Source organism: Patagioenas fasciata, chromosome 12, assembly GCF_037038585.1.
Source record: "Patagioenas fasciata isolate bPatFas1 chromosome 12, bPatFas1.hap1, whole genome shotgun sequence".
Classification (NCBI taxonomy): domain Eukaryota; kingdom Metazoa; phylum Chordata; class Aves; order Columbiformes; family Columbidae; genus Patagioenas; species Patagioenas fasciata.
Genome location: NC_092531.1, coordinates 25,506,299 through 25,519,269, shown reverse-complemented (window position 1 = coordinate 25,519,269; position 12,971 = coordinate 25,506,299). Strand labels below are relative to the sequence as shown.

General features: G+C 44.7%; 1 protein-coding gene across 1 annotated transcript in view; it reads left to right on the top strand.

Moving 5' to 3' along the window:
- MYO5C (myosin VC) overlaps positions 1-11,775 on the top strand; it is a 32,702-nt gene extending 20,927 nt beyond the window's left edge. The window contains exons 26-41 of the mRNA XM_065847544.2: positions 281-374; positions 1,205-1,268; positions 1,355-1,435; positions 1,805-1,985; positions 3,292-3,385; positions 4,186-4,237; positions 4,434-4,599; positions 4,858-4,945; positions 5,603-5,698; positions 6,652-6,806; positions 7,038-7,127; positions 8,141-8,291; positions 8,722-9,004; positions 9,998-10,172; positions 10,677-10,757; positions 11,017-11,775. Of these exons, the coding sequence (XP_065703616.2) occupies positions 281-374; positions 1,205-1,268; positions 1,355-1,435; positions 1,805-1,985; positions 3,292-3,385; positions 4,186-4,237; positions 4,434-4,599; positions 4,858-4,945; positions 5,603-5,698; positions 6,652-6,806; positions 7,038-7,127; positions 8,141-8,291; positions 8,722-9,004; positions 9,998-10,172; positions 10,677-10,757; positions 11,017-11,169 (2,004 nt within the window). The 3' untranslated portion in view covers positions 11,170-11,775. The remainder of the gene's footprint in view (positions 1-280; positions 375-1,204; positions 1,269-1,354; positions 1,436-1,804; positions 1,986-3,291; positions 3,386-4,185; positions 4,238-4,433; positions 4,600-4,857; positions 4,946-5,602; positions 5,699-6,651; positions 6,807-7,037; positions 7,128-8,140; positions 8,292-8,721; positions 9,005-9,997; positions 10,173-10,676; positions 10,758-11,016) is intronic.
- The last annotated feature ends 1,196 nt before the right edge of the window (positions 11,776-12,971 follow it).

Below are 12,971 nucleotides of genomic sequence, written 5' to 3'. Positions count from 1 at the left end.
TAACGCATTAATTTCTCAGGGGATTTTTCATGCAAGGAGTTCATAGATTGAACCTGAAAACAGCACTTTTGTGTAAAGTCACATTTTCTCTCCGAGTCAATTCCAGGACACGAACACGTTCACTACGTTTCATCACTGCTCTGCTCTCACGCCTGAGGACCAGATGCTTTCAACCCAAGGCATTTTAAGCCTTTTACCATTGTTCTTAATGACGATTATCTTTGTGATTTAACTGATGCTCATTCACTCCTTGTCTCGATCCGCAATTCTTCTGGTTCAGAAGATCCCCGAGTTGCACAAGGAGATCGAAGTGCTGCAGGCGCAGAAGCTGGATGTCGAGAAGCAAGCCCAGGCACAGAAGCGAGAGCTCAGGGGTGAGTTACGTACAGATAATGCAGAGCTCACCAAGTACAGTGTGAACCAGGCCGGTTTAAGCTGCTCACGTCCATGCCAGCTTTGGCAAAACCCAGTTCTCTCTGCCATCCCGTAGTGATTTAATTCTATGCAGACCTTTGCTCGCAAAGTTAAGAAACAAAACCAAAAAACAGCAACAAAAATAAGTTTTGCAAAGTGATTACTGAATGCTGAGACCCGGGGTGCCCCTTTGGAGAAACTGATTGAAACGTTTCTGCTTTATGTTCAAAAATCAATACTTAGAATTTAAGTTTCACTTAGAACTTAACAAGTAGCTTATAGAGACCCAAGAACGCCAAAGCAATACGTTGTCTAGGTTCCGTCCAGCCTGTCTTCAGCCTTAGGTCCAACAGATGTCAAATATACTCGAATAACTTGCTGAGTTGGGTTCTGTTGGGAACAGGTACTTAGTAAGGAGCACAACTGTTGTGCACCTTGTTCTGTGCTAACAATGCCATGGAGCAGCCCTGTGTCTGCAGCCTTTGCTGGGGGAGCCTGGCAATAGATGAAAAACCATCCATACATCCCTAATAGTTGTCCAGATTCAGAACAGAAACGTTTATGTGTTTAGAAAACCAAGAATATTGGTGCTGTACCTATGCAGTGCGCCTTAAATGTGCAGAATCACAACCAAGTCCCTCATCATATTCTTGTAGTAAATCAGATCTGTTTACTGAGTGCCAGGAAAGAACCTTGTAGGTTTAGGAAGCTGTTGGTCTGATTTTGTAATCAAACTTAATTTGAAATGTGTGGAGGAAACAATTCCTGTAATAAACTTTCTGTTTTCCAGAGAAGATGTCAGAAGTTACGAAACAGCTTCTTGAAAGTTACGATTTTGACGATGTAAGGAGCAGGTAATTTTGTTCCGAGATCGCTCTTAAAAAGCTCAAGTGATGCATTTGGTTCACCCGCACACTGATGATGCTGCCTTGTGTTCCAGACTCTCTGCGGAGGATCTGGAACACTTGAACGAGGATGGAGAGCTGTGGTTTGCCTACGAGGGCTTGAAAAAAGCTACAAGGTTAGTTCGGTTATTCAGTGTCTCCGTAACTTGATTTAGAAAATAAAGGGAAAGATCAGTGACTAATTTGGCAGCACAACACTGAGCACCTGTTTAAGAAATGAACAAGCACTATGTTATATGACTTGCCAAGCAGCTTAAAAATCACTTTAACGAGCTTTTACTAAGTCAGTGAGATAAGTGTGTATGTGCCCATCAGGGAAACATGTTCCCTCTATCATGCATGACTTCCAACTCCCTTAATGCGCAGGGGACGCAGTGGGATGTGTGTGTGTTGACCGTGGTGCTTCGTCTTCCCTTTGCATTAAACCTGACCCATTGCTGCGAGGTCGTTCTACACCTGCCCTGCTCTTCTCCCTTTTTTCACAGAGTGTTGGAAAGTCATTTCCAGTCTCAGAAAGAAATCTATGAGAAGGAGATTGAAGGCTTGAACTTCAAAGTTGAACATCTTAGCCAAGATATTAACCATCTACAAAAACTGTTTCGTGAGGAAAATGACATAAACGATGGCATTCGGCTTGAAGTCAGCAGGCTAACTTCAGAAAACCTGGTAAGATGGGGTGTAGTAAAGCAAAGCATGTTTTTCTTACGGAGCAATACAATCCCAACATGTACGTGGCACAAAACCCCCGAGATCTTGTGGTCGTGTCCTTGGAGTCTCAGGGTTTGGACAGGTGTAAACCTGAACTGGTTCTGGTTCTGCTTTTGGTTTTGGTCAGACCGTACAGTTTTCTCCTGGAATGCCTCTGGTATTTCAGATTTGATGAAAAGCAGGTTTGCGATACTGTACCTTTCTGTGGGTCGTTGTTATAACCCTGCTGGGTCCCTCTGGGGTGGAGGTGGCTGTGTTTGTAGCACTCTGATGCTTCATTTTGGATTTGTGGGTGAAATGTGATAGCACAACAGTGTTTTGGCTGTTGCTGAATGGCTTGGGTGTTGAGCTTTTCTCTTCTTATTCTGCCCCAGCTCATGGGCAAGAAGCTGGGTGGACACAGCCGAGCTGAGCCGGCCAGGAGCGCATCCTTAGGAGCCGAGCCTTAGAGTGCCAGTCCCGCCTAGGAAAGCTGAGCTATAAGGAAGAGCAAAGAGGGCATTTGGCTTTATCTGGACCCAGATGTTTTCTCATTTCTGCTCTTTCTATTCTCTTGGGGTGTGGGGGGGCAGGCAAGGGCTGTGAGCAGCTCTGGGGGTGCTTGGCCACTGGGTCTTCCCCCAGCAACCAGCGCTGGTTGTCATTGCACTGAGGGTCTGCAGCTCAGAACCGTCGCCTTGCTCTTGCCCCCCAGTCCGAGCGCAGAAATGAGCATCTTTATCTCGGGAGCTGCTTGGAAGCAGTGACTGCATCAGCAGCCTGAGCTGGGTGAAATGTCCCTGCTCATGGCAGGGTCTGGACTAGGTGAGCTTTGGACGTCCCTTCCAACCCAAACTGTTCCATGATTCTACGAAGATGTTTCTTTCTCTGGGGTTGACAAGTTCTGTGATTTGAGAGTGAAAAGCCAGATGTGTGGGGTTTCTGGAGGCACAGAACGGTGGGGTTCTGAGACCGTCCCCACCAGAGGGCGGCTGAGCAGGCCCAGCTCCTCATCAACTGCAGACGAGGCTTAAGAGCCTAATTACTAGTCCTGTGTAAAACCCACCTAACGCAATTGTGCTGTTATTCCGTAAACCAGGGCCGAGAAGCGGTGGTGCTGGGCAGGTGTGAAGGTTTAGTTGCTGTTTGGTTCTCGTGTGGCCGCAGCAGGAGCCGCTGGAACCGCAGCACACGGGGGCTCACGGCTCTGCCTGCGGCAGCTGCGGCTTCGCCAGCCTCGTAGGAACTGCCCCTGCAATGCACCATTCTCCTTTTGCTCTAAAAGGTGATCCCAGATCTGAAGCAGCAAGTTTCTGAGCTTGAAAATCAAAAACTAGACCTTGAAAACCGTCTTCAAGAGCAGACCATAAAGCTGAAAGGTAAAGTACCAGCGTGGCCCGTAGTCTTACAGTTAAGATGAACATGATGAATGCCTTGTATTTCAATTTTAAAAGCTGAAGCAATATTATTTGATAACTTTATTACCTCATTGCTTACTTTCTTGCTAGTAGAATGTAAGACGCACAATGAAAAAATACCTTGTGTAGTTTATACCTCTGTTGTTAAGGAATAAAATGTATGCAAATATGTGTATTTTCTTCCTCTTTTAAACTTTTTCTAGGCCACTCAGTTCTGTGGTTTGGGTGTCTGCAGGTGTATCTGATAGGGCTCTGCTGAGAATGTGCGTGGTGGGGGATGCACGGTGGAAGCAATCGTGCAAAGGGAAGATATTTGGAAACTTAAGGCGTACGACGAAGTGGGCGTTAGAGGGTGTCGGAAAATTCAGAATGAGAAGCAGAGGGAAAAGCTCTCGCTAAATTGGTTTGTTTGAAAGTTCTGTGTTGAGGAAAGGCCACTTTGCTGAGGTTTCTGAGTCGCTCCAGCTGTGGCGTCTCTCTAGACGGTTGATTTCAGATTCACAAGTAGCTCCGCTGCCCACTGTGAGAAGTTGGTAGCGTTGGATTCCCCATCCCTTAGAATTCACCCGTGTGCTGCGCACTGCTCAGGGTCTCTTTGATACGTGACCTGTCACGTCATTCAGCTTTGTTAGATGAAATTAATCATGTGTGTAAGAAGATATTTACTAACTACTAGCACGGAACAGCAAGCAAATGTGATTTTTGTTGTTTTTCTTTTGTTTTGGGTTTTGTTGCTAATTATTACTGGAAAAAAATGAAAGAGATGTCTAATCGACTGCACTATGAGCTAGAAGGGGATAGAACACAAAAACGGTAAATATATATATATATTTTTTTTAATATAAGAAATGTAATTGTCATAAGCTGGGGTAACAAAGTCACTTCCACTCTTTAAAGCACCATGTCCAATGTGAGCCCTGGGTACAGTTAATAGGTAATGGGCAAGTTTGATACAATGCTTTAACAGAAGGAGAATAAGAGAAAAAGCTTCATATCTGTCTGTTCTTAGAACAAACGAGGTCCAGGATGAAGCAGACACAAAAGGAAATGAGAGGCTGAAAGTCACAACCCAAGCGACTGAGGGGCTGAGCAATGGTTTGATCGCAGATGGAATCCAGGATGAAGTAAAAAACAAGATGAAGCAAGAAACGACTCGACTCACTGTAGAAAACATGGTGAGCAAGTGCAGTTGTCAGTAAGAATCTGTACGTGAAACTCAGGATAAAGAGAAAGAAATCAGGGTTTTCGTGGTGTGGGCCGGACGCTTTCTCGGTTCGTTGTGGGAGAACAAACTGATGAAGGCTTCATGTTCCTTCCACCAAATACACATGAAAGCACAACTCAGTGCTCTTTAACTGTGGCAGTAACATGTAGCAGTAGAAGATGTTTATTAATTGTACTTGTTCTCAACTCACTGACTCTGATTATTACAGGATCTTGAAGAAAAACTCGACATGAAAGACAGAATAATAAAAAAATTGGAGGACCAGATCAAAACTCTTACCAAGACTATTGAAAAAAGTGAGATATTATCACGTGATTTTTTTAATATGGATTTAGATGTTCAGTGTGTGTTTGAAAGAAAGTACATTAAAAAAAATGAAGAAGAAGGTAGGGTTTGAAATTCTAAACACTCAGAGAAAAAAACCCAGGGAACCATCAGCACAAGTTATCTAAAAGCCCTTTCATGTATATTTGTCCCAGCAAAATAATGGGCCTAGATTACATGATAAAAGACTGAGCCAGGAGGATCACGTTGTGTCAGCAGGAGTCAATTCCCACCCTCGCACGAGTGTCTCGGGGCCGGCAGTCGTAGTTTTGCTGCTCCCGTTAGACTCCAGATGGCAGATGTACCTGATTTGAAATGAGTTTGTACAAAGCTCTTACTGCAGGTGATTCTTCTCTATAGGACACACTTCAGAACACGGCCGAGGTGACCAGCGTAGAGCTGTATCGTTGCTATTTGTCATATTAGTGCGAGCGATTCCACTGAATCCAGTGAAACTGATCACATTAATAATATAAATGTTATTTAACTCATGATGCTTGGAACCATAAGCTAAGAATGTTGTTGTGAACAGGGCCCATGCCCTGTTCATTATAGAGAAAACTGCCTTTCTCCAGTCGTTAGTTCTAATGTCATTTACCTGCAGGTTAATGTGCTTTTGTGTTTGACAGCGGAGGCTTGTGTGCCAGCCCTGGACAAAGAGTACATTGGAATGATGGAGTACAAAAGAGAGGATGAAGAAAGGATCGTCCAAAACCTGATCCTCGGTATCTTAGTAACACTTCACATTTTGACAGCAGTCAGTGGTATTTGGTGTCGAACACGACAACAGAAATTACAAGGCGCCGTATTTCCCTTAAGTTGGAAGTTGCCTTTTTTCCGCTCTCTTCCCACCACCAAAACTCGGGGGCTCCACGTTGCTCTTTCTCTGCTGCCAATCATTTCAAATACAGAAGTGCTTCGTCTGCCATTAAAATAATTTGTCTTACTCCGCATAATAGTAACTCTATGATCTATCTTATTGTTTATTCACTGATAAAGCTATGAATCTCCAGAGCACTCCAGGGACTTGAATTTACTTTCTCCCTGGTCATCTACCAAGTCTGTAAGTCACTGGGCTTAAGTCCGTGTGTGCTGGGTTGCGCTCCTGTCTGTCTCTTCGCCGAGGGGAACTGTGCTGTCATGGTCTCTCTTGTAGAGGGGTTTTGTCCTTCCTCTCAGTCACTCCATAACACCGATTCTATGCCAAACCAGCTTTTTGCGTTAGCTTACGATTAATAGTAAACTCAGCACATTTCCCGCGTACGTTGGTACCCTTATAAAGTACTGCTTGGAAACAGCATCGCTCTTCTCGCCGGCTTCAGCCTCGCGGATGTTTGTGTCTTTGAGAATGTGCATCATCAAGCAACGCCAACACTTGGTGGGACTTCCAGGGGGAGTTAAATGCAAACTGCTTTCTGAAGTTGGCCTGTCTGGCGTGGCCCATGCTGGACCCTAAAACTGACCACAATCATCTCCTATTACTCTGGAAAACTTAATTAATGCTCTTATATGAACACTACTGTTACAGAAGTGTTCAGAAACAAGCAGTTAGTCAGTGAATCCGTTACCAAGTGACCGGTCGCTGAAGAAGTGAACCCCATAATGCTTGTCTTCTTCAGAATGATACACCCAACCGTTGAATTTTCATGTAATAAACTGATTAATCTCCTTCACGCAGATTTAAAGCCACGTGGAGTGGTAGTGAATATGATACCCGGCCTCCCAGCTCACATCCTGTTCATGTGTGTGAGGTACGCGGATTATCTGAACGACGTTGACATGCTCAAGTCTTTCATGAACGTGACTATCGACGGTATCAAACAGGTTGTTAAGGTAGGAATTAGGTTTGGCTGTACTGCACTTTTTGATTTTTGATGTAAGGTTTACAGGACACCTGGGGAATGCTCACACTACCACTTGCTACTGTTCCTACAATAGAACAGGAATCATCAGTGACAGGCTTCTTGAAGTTTGCAGTAGTATCCCTGGAAAGCCTTCAGTGCAGGTTCTGCTGTGCTGAATACAGAGTGCATTAACATCACTGTGCATCACTTAACATTTCAGGAACATTCGGAAGACTTCGAGATGTTGTCCTTTTGGCTTTCCAATACGTATTATTTTCTGAACTGTTTGAAGCAGTACAGCGGGGAAGAGGTAGGAATGATCTCATCGAATAATTCCATTACTTTACTTGTGACAGAATTTAATTGGAATTAAAAATAATGATAACAATCATTTGCCAGCTCACCACTGTTCTTTGCAGATAGACGTTCATATGGCTCTGCAGTAGTACTGTGTGTCTTACACAAACCGTGACGGTGTAAAACGAACAGATAAGTGAAATCAAGGAAACATTAAAGTTCTAAAGTAGATTAAAGCCATGAGTGGAAGCTGCTACTTAATTTGAACTCTTCCACAGGGGTTTAATGTGAGCTGGACTTGAGTTGTCCAGGTACATACATACATACATACATACATACATACATACATACATATATATATAAAACAGTTCTACTATTTTATAATTGTGACAATTCAAACCCAGTGCTACCAATATGAGATTACAAAAGAAAACCTCGGGAAAGGAGCAAACCAATAAAATACCCTTCCCCCCCGCCCCTTATTTCACTTGCTAGGTTAAGCTGTGTTTTATCCTGAAATACAGAATTACTTTAAATTGTTGTAAATTGCAAATTCTTACTGTATTTTATAAACATAGGCAGACTGAACTGGGATTGCATGGGCACATGAGAATGATACAGTCTTGAGGACGAAAGCAGAGGCACCAGAAGCCTTGGGATCACAGAACTGTCCTAAGCAGCAGTTCTCCCTCTTGTGGGCATCTCGATCACATCTAAAGGGAGTGGAGAACTGACAACATTTAAACGTAATTAGTAGCAGCCTTTTATAATTTGGTTACAACAGGAGGAAAGGGATGAATGTAGAATTTAGAGTTTTAATCTATATTTGTAATGAACATTCGAGACTTCGCACAAGTTAGGATTAGGTCTGGACTTGAAGCATCCAATTAGCTGTAGCTTTGGCTCATTCTGGGACTGTGTTCACCAGTGATGGAATGAGTTACTCCAATCTATACATTAGATTATAGTAACAATTCCTAATTATGATGTTATGTGATTTCTAATAATTACGTTTACAACTTACAGGAATTTATGAAGTGTAACACTCCGCGTCAGAATAAGAACTGTTTGAAGCATTTTGACCTGTCGGAATACAGACAAATTCTTAGCGACTTGGCCATTCGTATCTACCACCAGTTCGTTCTTGTGATGGAGAACAACATTCAGCCCATGATCGGTAAGGCAGCAGCAACCCAAACAGACTGGAATGTGGCTTGTGAAGTATACGAATTAAACATATACATGGAGGCGAAGGATGGAGCAGGCTTGTTTCTCCTGTTGGTTTATACATACGCGTGCCTGCAGGTGTGTTTGTGCACATATAAATCCCACTGAATGGTACATTTGGTGGCTTGGAAGGTTTGGAAAGATGTTTTCCTCACGGCGTCTCCTGGTGTGGGGTAATGATTTGAAACCAGTCAACGTTCTACAAAACAAAAGGCTTTTTAGAATTTGTGTGCTCCAGAAGCCTGGGTCAGTATCTTATTTTCCTTGTACCATTTCACTTTTGAAATATCCTGAAAGCAGGCTTTGGTTAAGAATTGAGTTATAACCGAAAGGAGCTTTAGGAGCGTTTGTCCCATCGGTTGTTTTCTATTGTCTTTCAGTGCCAGGCATGCTGGAATATGAAAGTCTCCAGGGCATTTCTGGCTTGAAACCCACCGGGTTCCGTAAACGCTCTTCTAGCATAGACAACACGGACTCCTACACCATGACCTCCGTCCTGCAGCAGCTCAGCTACTTCTACAGCACCATGTGCCAGAACGGCCTGGAGCCCGAGCTGCTGAAGCAGGCGGTGAGGCAGCTCTTCTTCCTCATCGGGGCCGTGGCCCTCAACAGCCTCTTCCTGCGCAAGGACATGTGCTCCTGCAGAAAGGGAATGCAGATCAGGTAAAGCCAGCCGAGCTTCCACAAGCACCCGCTTCACAACCCATTCTTAACGCTTTCTCGTAGCGTCCTGTAAGTCACTGGGTGTTCTGCAGCTGCTCTACCGGAGTCTTTTCAGGAATGTATTACAATTGCTCTTTCCATGGAAACACCAATGGAGGAAAAGACAGAGAAAATGAGTTCGAAGTCACACACGTCCAGGATTCTTTCCATGCTGGTTCACCCACGATGTCACGAATAGTACTTTAAATAGTACTTTAAGCTCTTTCTTACTGCAGTAACCAGGTGCGGGGCCCCTGGCACACGGCGAACCTGCCTTGCGTTTTGCGTGCTCTGTGCTGGGAAAGGCACCGAGCCAGAGCCCCTGGGGCTTAAACCCAGCATTAAGAGAACACGCTCCTAACTGCTTTGCCGAAGACATGGTTCACTTGTTCTCCGTTAGACAGTGTGCAGGCTGAGGTGAAGAAATCAGTAACATCTTGACCCTTCTGGGCATATTACTAGGAAAAAGCTGCCTTAACCTTTACATCATCAGTTTTAAGCCCGGCCCTGCTTTGTAATTTGCAAAGATTATTCTCATTCCCTCTATCAGATCAGTTGTAAATGAGTATTTTAAAGACATACAATGCTCCAGTGTAATAGGCAATGCCGGTATATGTTAGTAATTTTCTGTAGACGGCAGCTAAACTAATAACTTGCTTTCTGTTTTCCAAGCTTTAAGAAATAAAAAAGTAAACATGATTGAAATATACAAAGGGTTAAATTTACAGATCAATAAGCTATTGTTTGATTTCTATATTCTACCGGTACGGTTTTTAACCTAAAATGTATGAATTTGAAGGCTGCGGGGGCTGGACCAGCTGACGTTTGAAGGTCCCTTCCAACCCAAACCGTTCTATGATTCCGTGACAAGAGGAGCGCTCTTTCTTTCCAAGTCTTTAACGTTAACTTGCTTGCGTGGGGGAGCCTGACACTTCTGTGCATGGTTTAACACAGATGTAACATCAGCTACTTGGAAGAATGGCTGAAGGACAAGAACCTTCAAAGCAGCAACGCCAAAGAGACCCTGGAGCCGCTGTCCCAGGCAGCCTGGCTCCTGCAGGTCAAGAAGATGACGGACGATGACGCCAAGGAAATCTGTGAGCGCTGCACATCTCTGTCCCCTGTGCAGGTAACCAACCCAACCATCTGTTTCCTCCTGACAGCCCCCACTGCAGCATCTTACCTAAAATAACCTGTTGTAAGGAGCTGTTGGCCTTCCATTTGACAAAACCAGCGTTCCACATCACCGCTTGTTAAACTGAGCTTTCAACTCTTTATTCCCGATCGTTAGCATTTTAACTGCTGCTGTGATGGATACTTCTCTGCTTCCTTCTGTCCCTTGCTTTTATTCCACAGTGGGTTTTCTTCACTTTGTCACAGGCTTTTCTTGTGTTTCCCTTAATTCAGCTTTTCCTGCATCTCCTGGATCCTGCTGGAGTCTCTGGAAACAAGTCACAGCAATTATCATATATGTAACAACTCATTAGATAACCACTCAAAATTCTCTCTTTATTGTAAAGTTCTTTGCTGAAACTTCCGTTAAATATCAATAAATACGTCATATTAACGATTTCTTCTTTTTGTCTTCTCACTTTTTGGGACATACTAAACCAGTCTTCTGTAATTTGAACAGATAGTGAAGATCCTCAACTCATACACTCCGATAGACGATTTTGAGAAAAGGGTGACTCCATCATTTGTTCGTAAGGTCCAGGTAAGCGCCACAACTCTTATTTTTCATATCCAAGTTACAGGATACTCCATACATGCAGTTTTTTGATGCTACGTAGCTATAATTGACCTTTATATGATATTATTAGTAAGTTGCTCTGCTTCTAAACATTTGGAACTGATCAAAACAAGTCTCCTTAACATGGTGTGAAAGCAAGATTTGCAATGGGAAGCGAACAACGCGCTGGGTTTTCTTTGACTCTTAATACAATATTCTCCTACCTTTTCTGTTATGATTTCAGGCGATGCTGAGCCATCGTGAGGATGCTCCACAGCTGATGCTGGATACCAAATACCTCTTTCAAGTGACGTTTCCTTTCACCCCCTCTCCACACGCCTTGGAAACGATACAAGTCCCCAACAGCTTCAAACTTGGCTTCCTCACGAGGATTTAATAAAACCCATGCATTGGGTTTTGCTCAGAGACGGTGTAAGGACAGGAGCCCTTCATGGCTGGATGGTGTGGCAGCTTGCAGTGAATTAAGCCACTTAAAAACTTGTTCTTGAGTCAAGGCTGGAAAAGTGGGAGTAATTTCAGCTTGTGAATTCCTCCTCCCGTTTCCTTTGGTCCATCTATGGTGCAGTGTGTTCCAGAACACACACTGAGCATGCACATCTTCTTTCTCCCTCTAGTTTTCTGCTGGCATCCCTCTTCCAGTCCAGACACTGAGCAGGAGTGAATGCAGCTGCTCTGGTCTGGTCTTACTGATAAACCGAGCTTAAGTCAGCTTTATTTGTTTCATTTCAATCGCAGGGTCCTTAGGAGCAGCGCGGTCTCCTTTGGCTTTGCTCAGCCTTCCCTGGAGCCAGAATGCAATGAGCAGTGACTGGTTAGTAGTGATTCCTATCAGAGCAACTGGTGAGGGAGCACTCACCTCACCATGAGCAGTGACTGGTTAGTAGTGATTCCATCAGAACAACTGGTGAGGGAGCACTCACCTCACCATGAGCAGTGACTGGTTAGTAGTGATTCCATCAGAACAACTGGTGAGGGAGCACTCACCTCACCATGAGCAGTGACTGGTTGGTAGTGATTCCTATCAGAGCAACTGGTGAGGGAGCACTCACCTCACCATGAGCAGTGACTGGTTAGTAGTGATTCCATCAGAACAACTGGTGAGGGAGCACTCACCTCACCATGAGCAGTGACTGGTTAGTAGTGATTCCATCAGAGCAACTGGTGAGGGAGCACTCACCTCACCATGAGCAGTGACTGGTTAGTAGTGATTCCATCAGAGCAACTGGTGAGGGAGCACTCACCTCACCATGAGCAGTGACTGGTTAGTAGTGATTCCATCAGAGCAACTGGTGAGGGAGCACTCACCTCACCATGAGCAGTGACTGGTTAGTAGTGATTCCATCAGAGCAACTGGTGAGGGAGCACTCACCTCACCATGAGCAGTGACTGGTTAGTAGTGATTCCCATCAGAGCAACTGGTGAGGGAGCACTCACCTCACCATGAGCAGTGACTGGTTAGTAGTGATTCCATCAGAACAACTGGTGAGGGAGCACTCACCTCACCATGAGCAGTGACTGGTTAGTAGTGATTCCTATCAGAGCAACTGGTGAGGGAGCACTCACCTCACCATGAGCAGTGACTGGTTAGTAGTGATTCCATCAGAGCAACTGGTGAGGGAGCACTCACCTCACCATGAGCAGTGACTGGTTAGTAGTGATTCCATCAGAGCAACTGGTGAGGGAGCACTCACCTCACCATGAGCAGTGACTGGTTAGTAGTGATTCCATCAGAGCAACTGGTGAGGGAGCACTCACCTCACCATGAGCAGTGACTGGTTAGTAGTGATTCCATCAGAACAACTGGTGAGGGAGCACTCACCTCACCATGAGCAGTGACTGGTTAGTAGTGATTCCATCAGAGCAACTGGTGAGGGAGCACTCACCTCACCATGAGCAGTGACTGGTTAGTAGTGATTCCATCAGAGCAACTGGTGAGGGAGCACTCACCTCACCATGAGCAGTGACTGGTTAGTAGTGATTCCATCAGAGCAACTGGTGAGGGAGCACTCACCTCACCATGAGCAGTGACTGGTTAGTAGTGATTCCATCAGAGCAACTGGTGAGGGAGCGCTCACCTCACCATGAGCAGTGACTGGTTAGTAGTGATTCCATCAGAGCAACTGGTGAGGGAGCACTCACCTCACCATGAGCAGTGACTGGTTAGTAGTGATTCCATCA